General features: G+C 44.6%; 1 protein-coding gene across 2 annotated transcripts in view; it reads right to left on the bottom strand.

Moving 5' to 3' along the window:
- Positions 1–281: 281 nt before the first annotated feature.
- The window catches only part of LRP8 (LDL receptor related protein 8), a 194371-nt gene continuing 167695 nt past the window's right edge, over positions 282–26957 (bottom strand). The window contains exons 5-19 of one of the 2 annotated variants that reach the window (XM_075710192.1): positions 25929–26291; positions 19288–19410; positions 18813–18935; positions 15760–15879; positions 15505–15630; positions 13462–13633; positions 10392–10619; positions 9692–9810; positions 8045–8184; positions 5414–5555; positions 4819–4971; positions 3929–4159; positions 1768–1836; positions 1374–1546; positions 282–320 (exon numbers count right to left, since the gene is read on the bottom strand). In XM_075710192.1, coding sequence (XP_075566307.1) covers positions 282–320; positions 1374–1546; positions 1768–1836; positions 3929–4159; positions 4819–4971; positions 5414–5555; positions 8045–8184; positions 9692–9810; positions 10392–10619; positions 13462–13633; positions 15505–15630; positions 15760–15879; positions 18813–18935; positions 19288–19410; positions 25929–26291 — 2321 coding nt within the window. The remainder of the gene's footprint in view (positions 321–1373; positions 1547–1767; positions 1837–3928; positions 4160–4818; positions 4972–5413; positions 5556–8044; positions 8185–9691; positions 9811–10391; positions 10620–13461; positions 13634–15504; positions 15631–15759; positions 15880–18812; positions 18936–19287; positions 19411–25928; positions 26292–26957) is intronic. The other variant, XM_075710193.1, reaches the window with a different exon arrangement.

Genomic DNA, 26957 nt, shown 5'->3' with positions numbered 1-26957 from the left:
AATAAAGCAATAGCTACTGAACCTTCAGCCTGGCTGGTTATGTACATTGAGTTAGTAGCTCAGCTGTCGCTTATTCACTATCACAAATGGGTAGTGCAACAAGTTAAAATGTGTATAAAAGATTATACATACAAAACTCTCACATCCTTTGGATGTCTGCAGTTCATTATAACTTTGTGGTTACCCTTCTGCAACATAAATAATGATTAAAAAGAAGAAGCAGGTTCTGTGATTCAAAGCAAATTTGTTGAGTGTGGTAATTTGGAGCAGCAACTTCATCCTCATGGCAACCCGTCATCTTCTAAGCTTAACGCTACACGCTGTGAAGGAAGAAAAACACGCTTGAGGAGAAAGTTTGTGACTTGTGAATTTTGATGCATTAGAACCAAATTCTGACACTGCTGCTAACTTGTATTTCCTGTTTAAAAATCTCATTGTTGTCCCTAGTGTAGTGGTGACAGAAATCTATTTTTGATCCGATTCTTTTCCCCAAATGGAGTTGCTCACTCAAGTGTTACTAAATAGGTGTTGCAAAGTTTAATTCACTTGTGAATTACATGGATAAAGTTCTTTGTAAGGGATGACACCTTCTTGTAGTGTGATCTTTAGCAGGATCTTTAGATAATATAGGGCATTACCTATGTGCTTGCCTGCCTGCCTATAGAAACTATATTGCCTTCACTCATTACTTAGAGATCTTTGTGCTTTCTTCTAAAAAACACAATGCAGTTGTAACTGCCAATGCCTCATCTCACCAGGGCTGCTGCTTTGAAGGAGGCTCCTTTACAGGCAAACTGCCATGCAGAGCAGGTTCTCTTTCTTCTGCATACACAGGACTTGCTATCAAAATGATTGTTTGCTTTTTGTAAAGCTTAATCTTGCCAAGGCAAATTTCCTTAACTTCTTACAGAACCTCATTCAGAGGAATCTGACTGTCCTTTACAGTTATATTATACAGAATATATTCTCCCTGGCTTGCAGAGAAACTCAAGTTATCCTTAAGATAGCTTAGACACTTGGTAGCAGTCTAAGCACAGGTATAATGGAATCCTGTAGAGGATAAATAATCAGCTGTCACATACTGAGCTCTTGAGATAGATAGCTTTACACTTGCTAGCTTACTACAGGTATCGAGTAGGACGATTCTTCTTCATTTGAACAGAATATCTTATTGTATAGACTGCTATATTCTAAGACAACTGCATGAACAGCCTAGAAGTTTAGGCTTCTGCCTATTCAATGACTATTAATGAAGTTCTGGTTTTTGTCACTGTATGCCAAATAACCAATGCTGTAATCGGTTGGAGATAATTCTGTATCTACACTCTCAACAAAATTAATACCCTCCATCAGCAGTTCCCTCAGATACTTACTGCTGGGTAGACATGTCCAATTTGGGCAGTCCGCCCAATGTGGATTTCGTCTTCATCTTCCTCTTCCGTTGTCTTCCTATACACTGGATTATCAAAATTCATGCTTTTAGTATTCTTCCGTTTCCAGTTTCTCCAGATGAGGTATCCCCCCATGCACAGCAAGCCAATGACCACTGAGGAAAGGGGAAAGAAAGGGCTGTTAGCCAGGCATGAATCTGCTGGGATGTTCCCATGTAGATATCCATCCTTGTACAATTTTCCCAAAGCCAGGCTACTTTTCTCCATTTCAGCAGTTCCTGTACTCTTTCCCACCCCAGCCCTGGAAGTCGGAAGAGTGTATTTACACTAGCATTTTGGTATGATCTCCTTCGAAGGTTAAATCAAATCAGCTTACCGACAGGAATGACAATTCCAATAACAGCTGCTGTCACAGTTGAATCAAAGCCTTGGTCATTATTTGCATCTGTAATTACAGAAGTAGTTCTGATCATTTAACTCATTTGCTGATTTTAAAGCTGTGTCTAAAGAATCTTTTATGTTAGTAACCATGTTGTTCTGCCCATCAGAAAGCTTTTGTAATAGAAGAGTTTATGAAAAGTTCCGTAATAAAATTATTACAGAGAAGATAAAAAGCATATACACACAAATCTGGGCTAAGCTGACCTGCTTTTTTCTTAGGAACAATAAACAGCCTGGTCGTAAAGTGCTACTGCCCTCGCAGGATTGCAAACTATACACCAGGAGAGTGTGGCCAGTTAAGGGAAGCACTCAGTACAGTGTTACCAGATAGAGAAGCTCTAACCAGAAACGAGTAAGTTACCATACTTGTGCGTCCAATTTTCAAGCACAAAAAAGGAGGCCTGTTTTAAAAAAACGTGACATTTAATGGAAATTCCATGCATGGATCCAGGGGATGCTGAATAGTGCTCTTAAAAATCCACAGTAGAACACTTTCTAGTACTGACACAATTAATGATTTATTGAGCTGTCAGAAGAAGAATGTAGTTCAAAGCCATGTGCACAGCTTTTCTTTTTAATTATTTTTTTATTTATTTACAGCTAAGGAGTTAGTCAACACATACATCACTCACTGCTGCAGTCTGCCTCAGCATCCAAGAGTGACCCCAAAACTCGGTATTGTACTTAGAAGAGAAAAAAACAATTTTAGGGAAAAATAATTTTTAAAAAAATCAATATACCTTTCAAGTTATATACTTGAAAATGTTTGCTCTGAGCTCTTCTAATAGGGGATCAGTAAAGAAAATTTATTTTTGCTAAAATATCAGGAATTGAAAGAGGAGGAACTAACTGTAGTTTGTCCTTTGATACACCAATTCATGGAACTTAAAAGGCAATTTATCCTTTTAAATACTTCCCTCTGGCAGGTTGTTCTATTACATAGTTATTTACTTAATAAGCCAGACTATTTCAAATGTGGACAATTCAAGCACCTTGCTTCCATGGCTTATTAAAAAGTTAATTACTGCATTCGAAAAAAATTTGCACAAAGAGAACTTACAAGAATGAATTTTAGAAATGGGATTCTGCCTTCCCACATGCAGTACAGAGTGCAGCGCATCACTATTACTACAAAAAGGCATGCTAGTCAAATAGGGATGGGTTATTTTTGCTTTCCAGATGCAATGGAAACTGCCTATTCTGCTCAGGGAAACATTTAGGGGAAAAAGGTATTTTACTCTTTAAAGCAATCTAGATCTGTTCGAGGTCTTGAGTAACAGTCCTGAAGAGTAAAGTCTTTGCTCTGGACTAGAATATGTTTGGTGGGGTTTTTTTTGTTTTGTTTTGGGTTTTTTTGTTGGGTTGGGTTTTTTTTTTTTTTTTTGGAAAAGCAGTTCAGCTTTTCTGCTTTGCCTTGGCAGCACGATCTAGAGGAATTACCTGTCAGCACTGAGATGGTAGGTTGCTGTTTCATTACACACTCATTGTGTAGGGTGAACTTTAGGAGAGCCTATTAGTGCTCTCCATTGGGATACTTGTCTAATATTGTAATGAAAAAAATCAAACGTATGTCATGGATCAGGCCACATTAACATGCAAAGCACAACCATGCAAAACAGATGCAGCTTGTCTTGGGCTGTAGTAATTCCAAACGTCCAGCAGGGCTAAAGCTGGACAGGAGGCATGTTTCACCCACAACTTGTGCTGGATCACATTAATAATTAAACAATTAAAACAGGTAAAGTGCCTGTAGCATCATCCATATTACGGTATGCAGCACTACAAACAGCACTGAAGCTGGGATGAACTAGTATTAGGCACAAGGCAAGGACTAGTATCAACTCTCAGGGCCTTATCTCTAGAGTCAGCTTTACGTGTGTTGGATGAAAACTTAAGCTCCTTAACATCCTGAGCAACTGGAATCACATAACAGAGGTGTCTGCAGAAAGAGTACCTGATTTCTCCTGCAATGCAACAGTATGTGCCTGCATCTGACCTGTTTATAACTCAGTTGTTAGGTCAGGTCTCCCACCAGTGCATGAGTTTTTGTGATATCGTATATACAGAAAAAGAAAAAAGGAATCTCATTCTCTTACAGTGCTGTGATAAATTGCTGTTTCCAGTGGTCATCTCAGAATCTATAAGGATGGATGTGGCGGAAGGTAAATGAAAACTTGGGGTGGTAATGGTAGCTTCTGATACAGCTTTGGGGACGACTTCAGTGGTGTTACTGGCACTGCCAATTACAGCTGCAATGGTTGTGGTACTGGCAGTACGGGATGCTGCAGTTGTAGAAACCAGTACAGTAATTGAAGTAGTTGGAAGATCTGAAAAGCAAGAGCAAACATGAAATTTGGTAGAAGTACACAAAGCAAATCACAAATGGTGATATCAGTCTGGAGAGGATTGTTATGTTTACTGATTAGAAGCAGAAACCAAATTCCAATTCTATTTACCAGGTAGTCAGACATCAATAGTTCTCTGCCTAGAGCTACAGCAATGATTTCCTGAAGTCAAGCTTTATTTATTAATAGTAATAAAGCATTCTGGATGGAAGGTAGTTAAGAAGTTCAGAAACTTAGGGGTTTTTTCAGTACCTCAGAAGATACTGAATTTGTACCAGGAACTATTTGCATGTTAGGGAAAACTACACTGAAACCACCTGTCTCTTCAGGATATTATCAACAATGACTGTGGCCTCCCCAGATCCAGAATCTATAGGGCAATAACATGACAAATTTTAATGATTTATTGACCATTCACACTTCTAGTGCTGGGTCTTATCCCTTTTTCCCTCTTCCTGCTGTATTTTTTTCTGGGTACGCTTTCAAAAATAAGTTTTCAATAAAGGACACCACAATGCTGTGCTCAGAAGGCAGCAGGTATGTGGAATACAAAAGCTAACGTGTGCTACACTGTCAGGAAATACATTCAATCCAAGTATGATTCTGTTGGAATAGCGAAACAGTGACGTGATTGTATTTACCTTTGTAGCATTTTTTCATGTCAGGACCCAGCCACATATTGTCAGGACAGGCACATGTATATTTGGGAGAATGGGGAGAGATCTGAGGTGCAGGAAGACACAAATACTCGCAGCCTCCATTTGGCTGGGGGCTGAGCTCACAAGAATCTGGAGCTGTTCAAGGATGGAAGACAAGATAAGTTATTTTTCTGATTATTTCTTGTTCTTGGCAAAGAAATATCAGGTCCTCTAAGAAGACTCTCTTCCACTCCCTACCTCAATTAATCAAGCTGCTTAATCATCTTTACAGTTTGGAGTAGAGTGAAACCTTATAGACTACTATAAAAACTGCCCAAATATATAATGAATGGCAAGCATCACAGTGACAAGAGTAACTCACTGTTATCAAAGATGCTAATTAAACAGCCATTAACGAATTGCAGACTTTTCAATAAATGCTGCTGCTGAATTAATTATGCAGGAACTTCAAACATTAGGCATCAATTTCACATTATTACTTGTGCTTTCTCTCTCATCAAGAACCATCAGGAAGCATTTCATTTGCTAATTAAACAAACCTGATTTAGGGCCATGATACCCCAAGGACATGTCTTACCTTTGGGCTGCTTTAATTCATGAAATACCACGATGTCATGAGGATTATTGAGATTTTCTGCCAAAATGGAGATGTCCAAGCCACTTAACCTGTTTGCGCTGAAGATTGCTTCGTTCTCCAGGTCAGTCCAGAACACTCTGTCCTGCAGGAAATACACAGGATTTCTGACCTGGCCCTGCTCAAATCCAACTCAAGTTGGATTAAAATCCAGTAGTCACAAAGTCAACGCAATGTGTTCCCACCTTGGGGCACCTTCAGTTCATGCTAATTCTATCTACAGCTTTTTTCTTTTTTTTGGACACTGTCATTTCTAGTGTTTAGAAGCACAACAATCCTACATGTTTATTAAGTGCTTAGTAATTCTCAGTAGCTATGAGACTGAGACAAGGGAGCAGAAATTTGGTTAAGTACAGAAGAGTTGCATCCATTCTGTTTCTGAACCATTTTTTTTTTTAAAGACACGGTGGATCAAGAGCAGAACCAAAGGGCCATACCAGAAACTTTTGTTATCTCTGCTGGTTTTTTTTCTCCTTTTCAAATTTAAGACCTGCATTAAGCAGGTATCTATGAAGAGGCCAGTGACTACAGCACACCTGGAAGTTGAATATCTATTTCTCTTTTTTAATTCGTATCTTTTGCATGGCATACTATGATTGAAGATACAAAATAACTGGTCAAGGAGGTACACAGGAATTACAGTTATCAAACAGTATTTATTTGCTTGGTCAGCTATGTATGCTGCTGCCTGCTAAAACCAACGTATATTTCAGTAAGGAAAGCCACATTGCTGGAGAACAAGGGCAAATTATGAAAAGCAAAAGGGCTGTCTGTTATTCTAACCAGCCATTCAGATGAGGAAGCATGCAGAGAGGTTAAATAACCCAAGAGATCCTTCCAAATGTTGCTGATGAAGATAAAACTAAAGAGTCTTGGGGAAACCTGTGCCCAAAGTTAGATGCCTAGATATCACACATTACATGGGAGGAATAAGGATTTTAAGGAACAGGGGTTTGCTGAGTCAAAAGCCAACTTAGTTAAGTGAAACAAAAAGAAAGGAGGCTGTGACACACACACCTTGACAGGGAGCCAACCAGACACCTTTCTCTGCTATAGCTTACCTAGAGCAAGGTGCCAAAGTTGAAGTTTTTGTTCCCATAATCATTTAAATATTGCAGAAAGGAGCTTAGCTACAAGAGAGAAGACTTCACTGCCCCAGGCTAGTGATACTTGGCAATCCTCTGCCAGGGGAGGAAGAGCTGGATTGCCTCTCTGCTTCTACCCAGGCAAAGCAGGGATTTGAATTATGTCTTCCATACCACTGGGGTACTCCTGAGACAGGACAGGGAATGCAGAGCTTCAAACGCATGCTTAGCATGAGATACAAACTGGAAGGAAGCCATTAGTCCTGGGCCCTGCTGGGGAGCTGTGTATAAACTGATGGCAGAAATGTGGATGCCCATTTAGGTAGTAATTTCTGCAGATCTCGGTTCTTCCTTGATGACATTTGAGGATCTGAACTGTACTATTTAATTAATTACTGCACTGCTCTTAGTAAGGCTACGGCACGACACTGAATGGTACAAGAATACTGAATCTACTGAATCTACAAGACTAATAGGGTTTTCAATGGAACATACTCAAGTAGGAGTTGGAAGCCTAACGCCTTCATGAAAATAGGCTTATGTCTTTGTAGGATCACAGCTTTTTGGACAGGGAAGTTTCTCTGATGTGTGGCAGGGTTTATGTGTCAGTGTTTATGTGTCAGTTTATGTGTCAGGCTGAACTGGAGCAGTTCAGCCTGAAAAAGGATTATCTGACCCTTTCAGAACTAGGTGAACAAGCACCTTTTTAATGCCAAGTCCCCACCCCCAGCAATGCACTGGTGCACAGTGACTGCAGGGGGAGCCCTGTGAGTGCCTTGCTGGCACAGATAGTCCCAGCTGAAGCCTTGAGACTCCTGAGACAGGTGAAAACGTTTCTGAAGATACTTCTGCAGATGCTGGGATGGACAACAGAAACAACTAGCCAATGCAGCAAAATTTAAGGGGCCGTCCCCTCCCCTGAGGGTTCTGTTTGCACCAGAAAATGCAACACAGGTATGCAAAGATGGTGTGAAACAAAGCTGCTGGGAGGAGCAGTGTTATACTGCAGGCTGAGAGTCTGCTCTGAGCCAATGCAGCTCCCCTCAAAGTCCAACTTTCAAAAGACAAGAGACGTACTGCAGTGTCACTCAGTGAATAGTTGTCCCACCTGCTGATCACAGTAAGCGGCTTCTCCCTTCCCTTGCTAATAGTTTTGGCCTTTCTACGGACAGTAGGCTCAATTCTAATTAAGGAAAACCCATTACCCATTTTCCAGTTCTGTGGGAGGTGTTACGCTGGGCACCACCTGCCCCTCACGGATGCACTGGTACTACATTAGGTAAAAGCATGAGACAACGCATTGCTGCTTATTAAGGGCTTTAGAAAACAATTTTCCCTGCTGAACCCACACCAGGTTAATCAGTTTCTATAGTAGCAAACGCCCTCGCTGAGCTTTCTGTGCTATGCAAAAGGCAGAGCTTTTAATCAAGAAGAGCTTTGAGACCTCTTGCAGTCTCCAGTCTGTTCTGCATCCGTTTTCGACTCTTACCTCAAACACTGCTAAGCCGAAAGGATGGCTCAAATCGTCAACAGAGGAGATCAGAACTTTTCTGTTGCTGCCATTGAAATCAATGCAGGACAGTGAATGCAATTTGGAGTCTACCCAGTAGAGACGCTGATTCAGCAAATCTGAGAAGTGAAACACAATGAAGCAAAATTACACACAGCTCCTGCAACTCTTTTTTCTCTTGCCCAGCATGTTTTTCATGCTGGCAGCATGACTAATCTCTTTATTATTGGGCCTCTTTTTTTTTTTTTTTTAACCACTAGTTCTGATCTTGAATCAGTGCCCAGATATGCTGGGATAAGACCCTATAAAAAAGATTAAAGAGGAGGAACATTTTGGGGGGTGTGGGGGGGGTATGCCTGGCTGACAGCTTTGTACAATGAGGTTCCTTTGTTACCAGAGCCACAGGCCAGCAGCAGTTTGGGCTTCCCAGAGTCACTCCATCAGTGCCTGCGCAAGAAGCTTCATCCCTCTCAAGGGTATTCAGTCCTTGGCCTCTTGCTGGAGAACAACTGTGATTCAAATGAAACACCTCTCTGAAGGAGCTGTGCAACTTACACATTTTCAGGGAAGAAGAACCCTGGGTCCAGAAACCCTTCTTGTGCTGCAGAATGGGGGAATGCTGGTGGTGGGGACACTCCTACCACAACCAGCCAGGTGTTGGGGAGGGTGCAGGTAAGAGTGGGAGGGAAGGATCCAATGTTATTTAGAATGCTAAGCACTGAATTTCTCTTCCTGGAGCAAATTCACTAATTTTGGATGAGATTCACTAAACAGAATGCAAGTGGAGGAGTGCCAACACAAAACAAGTTCTGTAATTAAACAAGTCACTAATTAATTTCTTAATTACTGAATGATAACATTTGTTCACAGCAGTAGCATTTCAGCACTATGCTATGGTAGCAGCATTTTCTCCTACATCCTTGCCATGGCCAGAATTTTCCAATACAAAACCAAGCCGAGAACCTCACATCTGCATGGCGTTAAACACACATGGCTGTAACTCCAGAGGAGGGTGTCCCCTGCTGCCCTGTGAGGGCAGGAAACCTCCTTTCCACTCTTGCAACTTGGTGTGGCAGCGAGAACAACCACAGCCCTGTGTGGGCCAGCAGGATGCAGGAAACGAGCCAAGATGGGTTCCATCTCGCTATCCCCACCCAGAGCGGCTGGGCAGGCATGTTGACAGGGAGTGGGCTCTGCAGGCTGTGTGTCTTTCCTTGATGTACTGTGCATTAATCAGGCCAATGAAGTATCTTGACACTGCTTCTGAGACAGGGCTGGGTCCAGACACACTAGCACCAAGGACTCTCTGATGCTTCCTGGACTTCCAAAGGGTTGTTTGCAGCTCTGCATCCTCCCCCCAAATTTCCCTTTGCCATAAGGCACACCTAAAACCAACTCAAAGCTCCTGCAGTATGAGGCTCTGACTGTGGCAAGACTTACTGCCTATGCTTGCTACTGAAAATCGCTTGTGGTGCTGAGCAGTATTTCTGCTCACAGGACAGAGTATTTCCAGGATTTTTGTGTGCAGGTGCCTTTGCATATTTACAATTTTGTTTTCCTATTTAACAACAAAAATAAATTTACGTCAGCCACAGTGGACGCTGTAGCTCTAACCTGGGCTCTTACCAAGTGTGATGCCATTTGGCCACTCAATGTTGTCAGTCACCAGCACTTGCCGCCCCATGCCATTCAGGCCAGCTTTCTCGATCTTAGCTTTGTCTCCCCAGTCAGACCAGTACATGAACCTGAAAGAGACAGATGCAAGAAAACAGTAAATTGGACTCTAGTGTAAGAAATCTGCGCTACTAATTGGAGTAGGAGGTGCCCTGTTCTCTCCTTATTATAGCAAAGCCCCTCAGCCACTTCAGTTAATTCTGATATGCACCTAGTGGAGCCACATACTGTCCCACAGGGTACGCTGCCACAAAACTTGCACCAGAATGCAAAATCACACCTTAGTAACCCCATGCAAACTATCTCCTGGTGTGTCTGCTAAGTATGTAGACTTCACTTAATCCACGTATCCCATACACATGTCAGACAGACTACTTCATTTCCCAGCTCAACCTATGTGCCTGGACCAGCTCAGGCCCATCAAACACATGACCTGACCATTATTTTCAGAACTTTCTTTAATGGGAGTGACCTTGCAAAGAGTTAGTTGAATCATCTCAGCAGGCCCATTTAAGTTCAGTGGATCTACTTATCTTAAAAGGCATCTGAAGTCTTGATGAGATGAGAACCACCCACAAGTTTGTAAGAGAGGCAGAAAGAAGACTGGAACATCTCTGTTGGCGAAGGGAGTGTTTGTGGTCTTTACACCTACCTCCGTGTGGGATCAACAGCAATAGCTCTTGGCTCACTGAGGTCACTGTTGAAAAGTGTCCTCCTCCTGCTTCCATCTGCAGTGGCCACTGAGATGGTCTTGTTTCCCGAATCTGTCCAGTAGATATTCTTATGAACCCAGTCTATTGCCAGTCCTTCAGGAGAGTTCAGCTGGCTGTCTATCAAAATCACCTGCTCAGCTGTGTCACTCGCTTTGTCTATGTAGGCACTGCAAAGACAGGACTCGTCACTGGACTGACACATGGCATGGAGAGGGCCATGCACATGTGCATGGGGGTTGGACCTCAGACAGCTGAATGCCTGGTAGCAGCACTGCAACCCTATGCAAAGAAAATGCACATGCGGCAGCATGACTGACATGGAAACCCTTATGGCTGCATGCTGCAACCTTCCACTTTCTCCTACAACTTGTTCTTATTTCCCTGTATCTGGACGGCAGGGATTTCCAGAATAGGGAACTGTAACTTTATTTTTCTACCTGCTTCCTGCTATAACTGCACAATTCAGCAAAACATTTGACTTCAGGCACATTAGCTTCAATACCATCGATTCATTGGACATTAGAAATACAGTGCTCTTATATTAGCAATGTAATACAGTGCTCTGCTGAACAGAGTTGAACTTAGCCTGCAAATAAATGTGCTTAAATGTATTGCAGAATTAGGACCTGTGTAACTAATTATGATTCATCAAAGGAATTCATGGAGCTGTACTAATTTTGCAAGTGATCTCATCAGATACAAAGAAAATGTTCACTAAATATCAGTGGTAGCCTCAAAATCTTTCAAAACGCTAATGAAAGGCAGCAAACTCCACATGGATGTTTCATAAATAACTCAGTGTTGCTCCTACAAGCACGCAGGCTGATTCTGCTCTGTTGCCCCTGTACCAATATCAGTCACACTGGGTGAAACGAAATGGAGTTATTCTGAGCTTGCATCAGTATTTCTAAGAGCTTAGTCTGGCTCTTAGAATAACTTGGTAGATCTTAAAAAAGTTACAAAACAGCAGAAAGTTTCCAACCCCCGCCCAGACATTTGAAACTGCAAGATGGTTTACATCTCCTGTTCACTGCCTATCCTGCCTTTGGTCATGGAATGAGAAAGTAAGTTGTATGGGAGCTGAGCGCTCAAGTATCAGATTAGAGACTTGGAAACAAATGTCTAAAACCACAGATTCTTGACACTGTTTTATGGTCTGTGGCCCAGGCTGGAATGGCTATGCAGAGTCAGCCTGGATTAACAGCACGCTACTGCATCTTCACTACAAGGAATGGTTTTGGTTTCTCTCTGACCCAACACCAAATGAACGGTATCACTGGGGTTCTGCAGGGCATCTGACAGTGTTCCCAAGACTGTTATTTTAGTCTGACGAGTGCCACATGTTCTAACTACACAACTCCAGGTCAGTTAATTCCTCCCCAGTGAAACAGTCGTGTTCAATACTTCTCATCCACCACTGCGGTAAGCTGCTGCGCTGTAGCCCCAATGTGACTCCCTGCACTGGTGGGGAAGCCGAGAGAGCCTCCTGTGGCTTTCAGAATGGGAGGGCTGAAATACAGGTGATATTTCAATTCTCCCAGTAACTAAATATTGTAAAAGATCTTCTGACACCCCAAAGGGGACATCACCTCAATAGGAGAGGATCTGTCAAGGCGAGTGAGGTGAGCATTAAGAAAGATGGGATCTCTTGCCAGCAGTTCCCTCCTGTACCATAGTTTTCACCTTGCAATAGCCTCTCAACTATAGACTGCTTTTCCCCAGAGGACTCCTGCAGGCGGAGTCCTGTTCTCTGCTGGAAGGACATGGTGGCCTTTTGTTGAGAAGTGTTTGATATTAGTGACAGTAGCAGTATCTTAAACAGGAACATTAATTGTTAAGAAGTTATAATTGCACAGCTGGCTCTGCAGAAAAGTTGGGACTTACAACAAAGCTAATGCAAGCAGGAGTAAGAAAGACAAAAATTCTGTTGTTTGGAAAAAGAAAAAGGCTTGGTATAGCCACGTTCAGGGTATGAACACTGTTCAGTGGCCCCCAGCGCCCCAGGGCATTCACCGTCAGAGAGCTGCAGAAGGAGCAGTGTGTCTTGAATAATTCTCTGTGTATGAATACAAAGCCCTTACCCACCCCTGCCTGTGCCGACAGAATCAGACACAGTGAAAGCAGCCAGCTTCCTTCTGAACCATGTCCCCATTGTCAGAGCCCCACAGGCCTGCTCAGGGTACCTGCCTAGCTACTTGAGTGCTTAATACTCAGCACAGCCTGGGCATATTTCCCTGCCAATGGAATGGGAGCTACCACAGCCTGCAGAAACCCTGGCTTGGCTTCCACACACTGAAACAAATCAACCTTTGCCTGATCATTAGCTAAAATCCAGAACAAATCACTGTAGAAGCTGCAATAGGGTGCAATAGCTATGCAAATCAGAATATACATGGGGGATTTTCAGCACATAAATTAAACGCATTTTTAACTAGGCACACTCACAAGCCCCGGTACATAATACTGTGATGGATGCCACAAAAACAGCTGAAGGAAGAGGGAGAATGAGAATTACAGAATGTGTCCTGTGGTCAAGTGCTGTGAATTTAAATCCAGTCTACCAGAGACTGCAGTGGGCAGCTAGTATCTATGTTGCTACCTCCTTGCTCCCACCATTTGCCTCCTTTGTGCTTTTAGATGCCATGTCCTTTCTGGTTTCACGTACAGCAAGCACACAGCACAGCAGCAGTCTCACGCAGCATCGCTTAGCCATATTATGATTCAGTAAACAAGAGTCTACGTGTAATTGCACAAATGCAGCAGGATCTATTATTGACGAAAAGCCTTCCTGTATTATCAAACCAGGTAACTGCACAAGCCCCTGATTTCTTTATCAATTACCAAAAAAGCTTACAAAGTCTGGGCCACAACAGGTAATCTGGTAAGGGAAGAAAACCCCTCAGGTTCACTGTACCCTGCATTGTTTCTCTGCAGATTGTCCTTAAAGGGTACAGATCGAACCACAGCTTTGGAAAGGTACCAAAACACACATCCTCTCTTGCCCCTTACCTGTAGATTTTTCGGTAGAACAAATCACACCAATATATTCTGTTTGTTGACACCTCCACATCCAGTGCCACGACATTCTTCAGCATGGGAATGATGCGGGAGTAGTCCCTTTTCACCAGGTCTATCTTACGGACCTCATGGCGATTGGTGAAGATCAGGTACGGACTCTTGCCTACCACAGAAAATAACCACATTTGTCATTTTAGCAGCTGACTCAAGGGCTGGATTCAGCTTTCATTTCTCAAACAACAACAGAACTATCAGTCACTGATAGTTCTGCTTTGTAAGGAAGCTTTACGCCACACCAGAAGCAAGTGTAAATGGCTTCCAGAGGCAGAGCTATCACATGTGGACATGGGGGACTGCAGCACCTCTGCGGTCACTAGATGCACACTGGGTCTTGGTCTGCCCAAGAAAAACTCTGGGGAATGTCCTCACCTTCAGTTACATATTTCAGATACAAAATACGTGGGCCAGATTTTGGTGACTCATGGCCAGGACAAGGAAGAGACTGCCCTCTGAGCTGGCTGGAGGGAAGGGAGGCAGCCAGACTTGAGGCATGATAGAGCCACACTGAATCCAGCAAGGCCAGGACTGGTTGCCAGGGAGGAATTTTAGACTGTCACGTACATGCAGAACTCACACAGTCCACCTGACCACTTGGGCTCAGGCAGTTCAAACTCTCTTTTTTGTGGGGCCAGAGCCTGCAGCCTGGTTGCTGGCGATACTGCTACTGCAGCCATGATCTCAGGCCAGAGCCTCTCAAAAAGCGTAAAGTTGACCTGAATTTTCCAAAAGACAGGAAAGCAGGACACATAGAAACCCAGTAGTTATTTTGCTTAGAAGATCATAACCAGCCCTCCATGGTTATTCACAGTGGGCCCAATGGAGGCCAGTTTGCTACTGTAGGAGGCAGACACCTATGTTTCTAAATTCAGACCAAGAGGTGCACATCCTCGCCCTCTGCAAGTAAGCAGAGCACGTGATTCTCTGTGTTCTTAAAGTGTCACTAAAATAAGCTACGAGTCAAACAGCTAAAGCTTTAGTTTGCTCTGTGGACCTCCCTGTTTGAGGCGGGGACAGGATGGGAAGCTCAGAATGAGCTTTAGTGGCTTACACTGGTTTGTCTCCAACAGTGGCCAGTAGAAGATCCTAGTGAAGAGCATCTTTCCACTGGGAAGGACAAAAGGGGATTCAGGAACATGATACTGAAAGGGAAGAGCTGGGACAAGGTTCTAGCTCTGGAACATGTTGTGCTGCAGGGCTCCCAGCACAGGCTCTCAGGCACAACAGCATTTTCTAACCAACAAGCAGATCAGTGTCCCAGGCTTTGGGTCAGTCCTGACTCACTGCAGATGTGAGACTAACAGACTTTATGAGGACAGAAGGACACTCTGCATACCATATAGAACCTGGGAAGAAAGAGGTCACATGGATGAGCAGGATAACACTAGAGAGGCAATCTTGTATTGCAGGTAACTCACCCTTCCTCAAGAGACCCACCATTTCCATTAAAGAAACCCCCAGCATGGCTAATACTCAGTCTTGCACAATTCAACTTTCTATCCCTCTGACATTAATATCCATTTTTGCAATAAGGTTGAGCAAACTGCTGGTGTTTGTGTTGGTATTTGCATAGAGGCTGGGAGGGTGGAGAGGTGGCTACCCTACCGTGCTTTAATTGGGGTGTTTTCTTCCTTTTAATACTACTACCACTAAATGTTTTTGCTGCACTGTTTTCAGTAACACCTGTCAAGAGATTTTTGTTTCTAGTTTCAGCTTCAAACGGCCAACTAGTGACTGTAATCTTGCTCTGTACACTGTTAAAATATTCTGATCTGCATGATCAGTAGTTCTTGCCTAGAGACGCATCTGCTATCACTGCAGCAGTTCTGTGCTGCTCGAAATGAAATGTCTTTGCTTGCTTGCTTTGCTAGTTTTCTTTTGTTTCTGTTCCCCTAGCCTCAGCCCTGCAAGCATATTTTCTTATCGGAGTTGTGATGTTGAGCAAGCAGAGTTTAAGTGCCTATGGCACTGTCTTACCTACAGCTTTGCAGTTCTTGGACAGGGTGTCCATCTCATATCCCTCGTAGCACTCGCATTTGTAGTCCCCCTTGTAATTAATGCAGATCTGGCTACAAGCGTCTGGATTCTCACATTCATCTATGTCTGAAAGGAGTGTTTGAAACCCATCAATAACTTGAAATCAAACCATCTGTGATGGAGCAATGCTGAAGTGAATATAATCATGTCTCTGTATGGTGAAACACAAGGGACTGCTGTTTGCATGTAAATTACCTCCACACGTTTTTTTATCCAGAAGCTTGTATCCGAGCGGGCATTCACATTCATAACCAATCTTCAAGTCTTTGCATATGTGTGAGCAACCACCGTTGTTCATAGAGCATTCATTAATACCTGGAAAGGATATACAGATTATCTATGACAAAAGAGGGCTTTTAGTTGTAAGACTGAATAAAATTAAGAGAGGTCCTCACAAATTTTCCCATATCTATGAGCTTTTGGTAGCCAGGAGCTGGCCCCACAGAGCATATAAGTGACTTCACAGATAGGAAGCTAACACCGTATCACTTTCTTGCTCTTTATTATTCCAAACCAACACTGTAGGATCATTTGGACTGAAAGCTAGTGGCTAAATTAACAGGGAGCCCTGGGGATACAGTGTGTGTGAATCTGCATCTCATCCCATCAGAGAGCTGCTGCTTTGAGCATGTTCTGCCACATGCGAGGAACTTCCAAGGGACTGACGGCTTCTCTCCAGGAGACTCCTTCTTCCCCATGCGCTGGTTCATGTTGACTTTTCTGAACAGTCTCTCTGAGCTTTAATAATTCATGCTGGGGGAGTCTCATCTCCCAGGGGCCAGCTATTTTGAAATACTGTACTATTTTCCCATCTAGCTCCAAGGAATGATCTATGTGAAAATTCCAGAAAACACCAGAGTACAGTCTGTCAGAGATACTCCATTAGCACTGAGATACAGTCCTCCCACAAACACCTCCCACACAACAGTCTCTGCTGGCAGCCTGCATCAGCCCAAGTGTGCAATTTATGAAGCAACAGCCCCCATCCCCTCCTGGGTCCCTGGCTAATCCAAGGCCACCTCTCTGATCCTGCTTTCAAGTGCTGAAATGAAAAACAGACTAAACGGATCCTTGTAACTAGAACTGAATGAGAGGTTGAGGAAAGCTGGTTTCCTGTCAGAAATAACATTTCTTGTTGTTGTAATTAACCTACACAAGGTGAAGAGAAAGTCCGCTCCCTAAGTAAGACTGCTGAAAAGAAGCTGCGGGATTTCAGGGATAGTGGGCTCACTTGAACCAACAAAACTGATTTGCTTCAATCAATGCAATTTAAAGGCAAATTTTTCATTTATCTTTTACTTCTTACTTCCTTGCACACTGCAGGTGAGCAGTACAGCAGAGCCATTAAACCAGTGGTCTTAGAAGAAAATGAAAACAACCACAAGCCAATTAAGTCAGTAAGACTAGGAAAATACCATGCCAGAAGGAACCCCATCTCAGCTCTGGAATGCTTTCACCTTCCTATCTAATACACACACACATACAGATACCAATACATCATTAACAGATGAAGTTCACTAGGCTCCAAGAAGGTGTCCACAGAGTTACATTATGTGTTATCACTGTTCAGTGATGTTTATTAATGGATATCACCTATTCTTACACTTGCATAGGCCTCTAGCAAATTGGGTCATAAACATGCACAGCTGCTCTCTGCAAAATACTGCAAAGGCTGTTTTGACTAACAAGCAAACCTTCACTCAGATGATTCCCATGGTTTCAAAGGTGCTTTGTGGAATGGATTTAGAGACTTAATCAAGTGCTGGTTACTTGCTGCACTTCTCAACAGGAGCTGAGGAGGAGCCAGGCAGAGATGTTACCCTGTTTTTCTGCTGGGCAGCTGCTGCCCATTACCCAAACTTCAGCAGTATATTCACTGCCTGCCTAAAATAAGACAAGTGATGTTCTGTCTTCTGCCGTGCTTTTTGGGGGAATCTCGGAGGACACTGCAGTGTCTAGCACACAGCTAGACAGACACACCAAGATGAGGTGCATGTCCTGTACCTCCTGCCTTCTGTGTGGATTACTTGTGCATGGGCATTACATTCACAGCAATCCACATCATTCTGCACTCTTAAAGAAACACGTTTCCTTTTCGGGGCTATTCTCTGCTCAGCTTCCTAACTCAAACGACACTTCACTGCCAGCCTGGGACTGCACCAAGTCAGCCACGGCACCACCATAAGGTTGAGCGCCTAGCCCAGCTGTGCTGTGCCACTGCCCAGTCTCCTAAGACAAACTGGGCTGCCAGCTTTGTTGGGAAACCTCCACAGACAGACAAGTTCCAACACCCACTCAGAAAGACAGGGAGATGTGGGTTAGTGTGGAAGAAAGCAAGGGCATACTGAAAGCACAAGGTTAAGAGCATCCTTGCTAGGCATGCACACACACTTCTTGTCTGATACAGAGGAAGGACTGGCAGTTCTTCCTGAATGTGAGTTATTTAAGAGGCAGGCGCTGAGCTCCATGCTACTGGTGCTCCCTGATGTCATGGAAAGGGATGCCGGCCTGAGACATTTCCGCACTGGGGAAAAAACCAAATGTGTTTGAGTAATGCTTCAGATTGGGGCTGGTACACACAATGCCTGGTGGGAAAGGTGAGAGAGGGGCTGCCCTAGCGAAAGCGGCACAGCTCTCTGGCCTGGGCTTTCCGTTCTGCTGACCCTGACAGCCCCCATGCAGACCCAGCTCTCATGGCTTGTGCATTCTTGCTAGCCCAGAGCTGGCAGGACACTGCAGAGAGCAACCTGCTCCCATTTCTAAGGGAAGCAGTGACAACATGTAAAACCCAGAAATGGCTGAAGTCATCTCTCAGTGATTGCTGTCACTCTATGTGTTTTCACCTTCAAAGCATGTTCCCAATGCTAAGTTTTTATGATGTTATCATCGTCTTACAATTCAAAGATAATTTAGGCAATGAGGCTAAATAAACTGGTCTGTGCTGTGGAGGACACTAGTATCTGGTGAGAGGGGGAATTCTTGGTTCCTAGTCCCATGCTCCGTTCATACATCCCTCCAAGAATAAAAGCTGAGTTGAGAAGGGCACAGTTCAAACTTGCAGATGATCAGACTAGCCTACTAATTATATTCATATGAAGGGTGATGAGAGAATAAAGGCAAGGAAAGAGGAGCAGAGTGAGAAATAGCATTAGCAGCTACATGTGGTTACACTCAAAGCTGTGAGCACCAGATGGAGGAGAGGGGAAGCAGTTACAACAGGAGCAACACGTAGAAGGCAAGTACTGTACCACATTCTTTCAGAGGCTCGTCAGACCCGTCCCTGCAGTCTCTATGTGAATCGCACACTTTGCCTCCGTCAATGCACTCTCCACTCTTACACTGAAACTTGCTGGGACTTTCACATGCTGACTCTGTCATGTTGGGCAAGAGAGGAAAGCAACTAAGTTAGACGAGGCTCATGACAACAAAAAGCCTGACATAAAGCTTCAAGAGGGTGTCATTAGCAGAAATGGGATGGGATTAAGCAAATGAACATTAAGCCTGAGTATCATGCAAGGAACTTTTCAAGTCATGCAGTCTGCCTGATCAGCACAATCATCTCTCCCAAGCAACCCCACTGCCAGAATGGTTTAAAACTCTCTACAGGAAGCTGCCTGCCATGGCCCAGAGGAGCAGCACAGGCCTCTTCGCTTTCCAACGGCCACACAGCTCTCGCAGGCTCACGCCACAGAGCACAAGGAGTGCAGAGTTGTCTGTACTTACCTTGGATGCAGCCTGCCTCGTCGCTGTTGTCAGGACAGTCATGCACCTTGTCACACTGCTTTGCTCCGTGGATACAGGTCCCATCGCCACATTGGAATTCATCCGGCCGGCAGGTCACCAGAGCTTTAAGATAACACATTCAAGCATTAGCCACACAGGACTTAAATCTTTTGTGTGGTACCTTTTAGCCATGTACCTCTGACACTGCTGGAGTTTTGCACCCTCTGTCAGAAAATGTCACAGAGCATCAGCAGCTTCCACCAAAGCAACAGAGGCGGCAGCTGCCTCAGCCACTGTCCTCCTGTGCCCCTCTGCCATCCCAGATCACTCTCTATGTCCTTGGAAAAAGACCCCCAAAGCCCGTATGAGCAGATCTAGTGAAAACAGAATCAGTGCAGGCAGTGAAGCTTTTGGGTGAGACACAGGAAAGTAAGCAGGCAGCAAAACTATCAGCAGTGGAGCCCTCCTGGGGTCTTCAGTCTATGTGAGAGGCCAGGCTGCTTTCCAATGAGGAATGCAGAGTGGCACTGGGTAGGCAAAGGCTCCTCAGCTCTCCTTCCTTCAGAAAAAATTATATTTAAGATATATTTTAAAACATGTTCAGGCTAAGAGCATGGGAAAGAGCCATGTATTGACTCTCTCTGTCAAATCCAGTGTGGTCACACTAGGGATGAAGCTAGCAACACAGACATGATCATTCAGGTTACTAAATGCCCATGAGCTAACAGACCACTGGAAGGCAAAAGAGCTCCACTACACTGTGGCTTGATGTTTCTCAGGGTTACAGGCCAAAAACATCTCCAGTGTCAGGCCAGGTTTCAAGCCTGAAGCTCATTTGCCCAGGTCAGATTATTACAGACTTAAAACAGATCTGATGAACAGCAACGTTGGGGAAAAAAAATGAAACAGACATCTGCACTGACCATACTAAAAGCAGTCATGTCTCCTTCCCCAAGGTTACACTAAGTGAGAGACCTCACTAGCTGGGACCAGACTCGCGCTGACAAAGGGTACAGGCACTTGCTAGCCAGCAAAAGGCTGCAGCCTGTAGTTCACTGGCAAAACAGGCTCCTCATTCCTGGGACATGTTATGCAGCTTACTTCTGAGGGGACCGTCTTACAGATGTTTTCTTAAAATCCTATTAAGGCAGCGCACCCTGGAGAGCTCTTGATTCTAGCCTTTCCATCTTGCTGATTGCATCCTGGAATCATATGATGGAAAAACACTGCCTCTGAATAGCTATAGGAGGTCAGCACTGATGTTACTACATGGGAGGTGAGAGCTATGTGGCAGACCTTCCTTGACAATTTGACAAACTGGTTCTAATACAAAAATTACTGCTTTCACATAACCCAGGAAGAGCCACAGACATGAAGTGAGCTAGCATCGATACCATAAAGTATTAGTTGCACAAAGGCTCAGCATCTGAGGTGATTGCACAATCTGCAAGGTGATTGCATCCCACAGGATGCAGGATCCAGATTCACGACTGCTTCACTGAACTTAGCTCTAGTGCATCTTCAGCAGGCGAAGGACACAAGAGACAGGGAAAGCCACAACTGCAGGGCTGGGGCGGGGGGGAAGGGAGAAATCCTGCCTTTAGAAATACATAGTATTCACAAGAGGAAAGTTTGGAAATAACACTGCTCCTTGGAGAGGAAAGCCATATGCACTATATTCATAAAAAGCTGCAAAGCAAGGAAAAAATCCCGAGCAATAAGCATAGTTATGGGACCAGCTGTTTCACCACATTTCAGCTGATAAACCCAGGCACAGAAACAGGAAACTTCAGTGGGACATCTGGGACAGCAGCTCCAAACTAAGCATGTGGGAACTGCTGCTCTAAATGGAGAAAAATGAAGTAGAGGAAGAAACAAAGCTGTGGTCTGGGAAAATCACAGACCACATATCTGGGTGGCACTGAGAGCTCCTGCAGGGAGGCAGAGGCACTTCTGCTTGAACCGTTCCTGCCATGTACAACCACCTGCCTGGAGAAGCTCTGACGATGGAGAGACCACCTTCCCCCTAGGCAATCCTGACCTCTACCAAGCTAAACCTTGGCCATTGCAAAGCTTTTCCTACCATCTAGCCGAAAATTCCCTTGCCACAAATATTTCTTGTCTTCACCCCCAACAGGAAAAACAGTTTAATTCACCTTTTCTGTAGCAACTTCTATATGTGGAGACAGTTAAGGATGGTCCTGTATTTCTGACTGTAAGTATTAACGCCCCGCAAAAGCGTAACATGCAATTAAAACCAATGGGGGTCTTGTCTTTCCTGGAGGAGGAACAGGTCTCCAGGTTATCAAGTAAATCTGCATGACAACAGCTACAGATTTGGAAGGCAGCCATTATAAAACCTACTAATTGTCCTAAATGTAATCTTCAAAGGTCTTCTAAAAAAGCAGTTATAGCTAGATGCTAAGAATAGAAAGGTTTCTAAACCTAAAACAAATTAAAATGAAGGAGAATTTTGCAGGAACTGCAAAGACAATGTTGCACAAGCACCACAAGACTGAGAGAAAAATGACAGCACAGCTCTTAGCTCAGTTGCTACAGGGACTGCAAAACACAGACGTGGGACAATACAATGTCATCGCACAAAGCTTTTACTTCAGGAAGAAGAGAAAGAAGTTTGGAGACCAGGCTTGGTTTCCTGTCTCACTTCTCACTCCAGCAGAGCTGTGGAAGTTCAGACCTTTGAGGAATGGTCCCTGAGCCTCTTAACAGACATCTAAAAAGAGCACATACAGTAACAACTCTTACTGATCACAAAGATATTAAAATGCATATACAGCATTTCCGGTTTGTGGTCCATTTTTCAGTAGGAGGAGAGGGAATGCTATGTTTATACTGGGCCTGGAGAGTATAAGTTTGAGGGGAGAGGGCCAGGAACTTTGTTATCCTGAAGCCAGAACACAAACCCATCTCAGCACCGCTGGCAGAGTCGGCAGCAGGTTGCCATCAGGTCCATTCCCAAAGCAGAGCAATATCCCAAGAAGATGGAAGAGCTGTGCTGTTTATTTGCACAAGATGTTCAGAAAATTGCTGTGCTATATTGGAGGGTTTAAATCAGTGAAATCTCAGCAGCTTTATAGCCATCTCCTCTGCTCCGCAAACCAAATATGAAACAATTTACCGAAGCCCTGCTAAATTAACAGGCACACTCAGACACACTTCCCATTTGCAAATACTGCACAAAGCTGTATTGCTCAAATTCAGCAGATATATTCCAGATTCCAAGTCTAAGCCTGTGTTTCTTCTGTCTTCTGTCCCGTCCCCCCCTCAAATGAACTTAATCTCAAGAAAACCCCAGCATTCGCAAAATGCATCAATCCCATTTTATAGATGGAGAGACAGAGGCACAAAAATGTGAGGTCAGGTCTCAGGGGATCTGTTTTCTAGCTGTCAGTTGTAAGCATTATTTATTCTCCCTCCTGGATGCCCTAATGTGAGTTGCAAAGGACATTTTAAAATATAACCATTCCAGATTTGAAGACTAATACATCTAACCTAATGTTCATTTTATAAATATATATACATATTTGAATATATATGCTAGGGAAAAAACCCCAACCACCCAATGTTCTCACATGGCTTTCCCGAAATGACTCATTCCCTCCTATTTATTTGCTGTCTCACTGCCAAAACCTGTTTACCAATTGTCACCCTTCATTTCTGCTCTACTCATTTATCACCCCAAAATGATTACAACAAACAACTGGTGATGGCCTCATGACATTTATTTTTAAAGCATTACCTCCCATTCCTCTATTTTATACAATGCAAACCCCATATGGTTCCCATTTGGAGAGAAGACATAGTGCTGGTATCTGCAGTTTTAATCAAGTCAAACCTAGTGGTACTTGTGCCATCCCTGTTGCTAAGGGGATGGAGCAGTGTCATACACCTGTAACTCCCTGCGTGCCACGCGATACTGATCTCAAAAAGAGAATTTCTGGAGAGGAAAAAGAATAATAAAGGTCAATCCCTAAACTCTTCAGTCCAACAGATGAACAGTGATGCTGAGTTTCCAGAGCTCTCAAATGTCACTTTCTTACTGCAGGCATGTGCACCCAAGCAACAGCTGCATTTAGGATTGGGAAGCAACATCAGTTTTGACTCTGACCCAGCTGACCCATCAGCTACATGAGCACTCAGTGCTGAAAGTCCTCTCCTGGCTACTACCTTAGAGATTCCCCTTCCTGCGCTGTAAACAGCAGCAGGCTTATGCACCTCTCTGGCATGGGGGTGACTCCTAGCTTGCATGGGTGTTAAGGGCAGAACCAGGCACTCTGTAGCTAAAACATGGGGCTTTGAATCCCACTGTTTCCTGGCCCACAGGACTGAAAGCAGCAGAAGCAGCTAACATGCTCGTTTCGCATGGGTAGATAAGCTGCACATTGTGCTGTACTGAGACTTACTGGGAAGAAACCTCGGGTGCTAAATCTCCGCTAGTCAGAAATGTAATTGTCTCAAGTCACTTCTGCCACATTTCCTCCTTCCTCCACTGGTTGTCAGTACTGTGCTGTGCTGCAGCGGTGTCCAGCTGCGTCCTCTGCCCCAGGGAGGCTGCCCTTGGCGTACCTGGAGGTGCTACTTGGTGAAGCCGCTCTGTAGCTGAGGGGTGCTGTCAGAGCCATGCTCCTTTTGGGCCTCACGTCTTGGCAGTTTGAGCTCAGCTGGATATTGCTGGTGTCTGTCAGATCAAGGAAAGAAGCTGGGGAACAGAGGTGCTCCCTCTGCCTCAGCAAGGTACATGTACACAGTCCCACTCCTCTCACCCAGCAGAGTGACAAAGTAAATGGGGCCGATAAAAGACTTTAAAAAAATCCTTTCAAGCTGAACCACAGGGATTGAAATTTTAGAGACATTTCATCAGAAAGCGCCATCTGTAAGCTGCTCCCCTCTTGGAAATAGAAGGGAGCTCACCTTTCCCTCTCCTGAGTTGTCTAAACTCAGCCATCTTGCCTAGTTGCCATCACTGGAGGGAATGCAGCCTATGGGACAGAGGTCAGTTCTGCTGGTAGTCCCCTGCACCAGACACCAGTTCTTCAGCTGTGTTTGTAATGCGGGCCTAACCACTGCCTCCTGATTCGGAGGGGATACAAGTACAAGAATTGTCTGCAGGAGGTCTCAGAATGAAAACAGGCACCAAACACCACAGGCCGTCCCAGCTAGCAGCACACATCTCCACCAGACATACTCCTGCCTGGCTTTCTCACAGTCACTTCATACTGAAATGGATGCCAGGAACCAACTTTGTCTCCTGGCTCCACTGTCCCTGTGATGCTTCAGGCCCTGGAAATACTGCCTGGGTACCTGCTGCCCAAGAGCTCTGTCACCTCCTGTATCCCCTTCTTGGAGATGAAGGAAAAGACATCCTACCTAATCAATCCATCCCTACTCGGAAGGGGGTTGACAGCAACGATATCCTTGTACCCAGCAGTCAAAGCTGCTGTCTTTCTCACCAAACGTATTTGGCTTCTCCTGCTCTGCTCTCACCTCTCTCTTAAAAAAGTCCTTGGCTCTTTTAAAGGCACAGCAGCTCCAGGGTTACCTGTGGCTCACCCCCCTGCTCTCCTGCAGTGTAAACAGTGGGGTCCAGGACTTACTACATTCTCCTCCTCTTGCTAAAGAAGCCACTGAATTTCCATCTGCCTCTGTCTGGGAGAGAGTCTGATGCCCTGCTCCTTGAAGGGCTCTCCCACAAAGCTGCTCTGAGCTCACCAGCCTGGACTCCGTGTTGTCATGGGTATGAAAAGATGGTGCTGGTAAAAGTGGTACATTTTCTTAGGTACCTTTGCAACAATGTCTGGTTTCTGCAGCTGGTTGCTGCCTTACTCCCCAGAGGTGGCCCAGTGTCAGAGCTGCTAAATATATACAGCTATGTAAATATTTTATTTCAATCTTGTGATTATGAATATTTTAGCAAAACATTTTGCTCTTATTTTCTTGTCTGTCTCTCTCTCTCCCCCCCTCTCTCTCCCTCCTCAGGTAAGTGACCAGCTTGAACAGTTTAGTGGCTAAAAATGGATGAAACATTCAAAATACCACGCACACCACCAACACCATGTTAAATGCATAAAGCCAGCTGAAAAGAAATCCATTATTTATTAGCTCTGTGCCTTTATCAAGCCAAGCTCAAAGTGCATTTCAAACTGGATTCTTCAGAGGTGCTGCTCTTGACTGCCTTGTTCAGTATACTCTAACTTCAGAGGCAGAAAACTAATTATTTTTTTTCTGCTGATCATATATTCCCTTTAGCATTGCGGCTTCTAACCTCCAGGCTGTGACCCCACCATGCAGCCTGAGGGCTTTGAACATTTTTCCCATTTTCCATCCCTTGTCTTTCTAGTGAAACAGATCTCTTCTGAGGCACAGTACCATCCAACACCTCTTGCACCTTCTCTCTGAATCCTCAAGGAAAATGCATAAAAGGAGTCTGGAATATCCCTGACCCTGCTGGGTTGGGCACCCAGCCATGCCATTTGGGACACAAACACTCCTTGTCAGACACACAGATGTTGCACAGACATCAAAGAGCTGCCTTAAAACACAGCCCACAGCAGCCTTCTTTCTTGGCCCCTCTCCCCACAAAAGAGAGCCCTCAGCCCTGCCCTACCCCTGCAGACACTCACGGCAATCCTGCTCATCAGACTTGTCCTTGCAGTCTTCATCCCCGTCGCACTTCCAGTTCAGGTGGATACATTCACCATTGCTGCACTGGAACTCATGAGCCGCGCAGGTGTTGAGGGCCTTGGCATTGTATCCACACTGCTCTACAGACTCGTCCGACTGATCCTCACAGTCTGGCTGGTTATCGCAGACCCACGACTCCGGGATGCACACGCTGTTGTTGCACTGGAACTCATTGGGGTTGCAGGTCAGAGGGGAGCATTTTCTTTCATCACTGCCATCCCCGCAGTCATTGTCACCATCACACACGAAGATGATGGAGATGCATGACTTGTTACTGCACTGGAACTCATTGGGAGAACAGGCTTGGAAATAAAAACAAACAGATGAGCTGTGAGGTCTCCAACCTACCCCTCATCACCATGCCAGCTTTAGCACATTACGAATGTCTGAGACGGGGAGGGGGAAGGCACAAAAGCATTACCTTGGCTGTCCTAACCCAAAACATTTTTCCCCGATGGTAAACTACATGGCAAGAAGCAGGTGAAGACACAGTGGTCATCTCCCCAGCTGTGCCATAGGATGCATCCTCCATAGGCCATGGGCAGCCCTGAAGAAGCAGGGGCAGCAGGGCTGTGAGAACTGGAGGTAGAAAAAGTGGGGGGCCAGCTGCAGTGCTGGCCTGGTGTTGAGGCAAGAGCAACCAGGCAAGCCCCGGTGTATGGGGTGACAGCACGGAAAGAGCGGGGAGATTGCAGGGCGGGCTGGAGGTGTGCTGGTACGCGCTGGTGGACTCGCACAGCACTTCACTTTGCTCTGTGCTGACATTACCAGCTTCCTGACTTTCACAAGCACAGAATCAGGTTTCAGGATTTCACAGTGTGCGTGGTTTTGGACATATTAAGTGGGATGTGTAGGGTAAATATTTAGTGAGTCGAGCATCAATTTAGCTGCAATCTGCCAGTAAGGCCCTTTACAAAACACTGAATGCCTTCCCTGGAAATCACAACTCAGCATTAACATACAAATGA

The sequence above is a fragment of the Pelecanus crispus genome, chromosome 5, assembly GCF_030463565.1.
Source record: "Pelecanus crispus isolate bPelCri1 chromosome 5, bPelCri1.pri, whole genome shotgun sequence".
Taxonomy (NCBI): Eukaryota; Metazoa; Chordata; class Aves; order Pelecaniformes; family Pelecanidae; genus Pelecanus; species Pelecanus crispus.
This window is presented reverse-complemented; position numbering and strand designations above follow the sequence as displayed.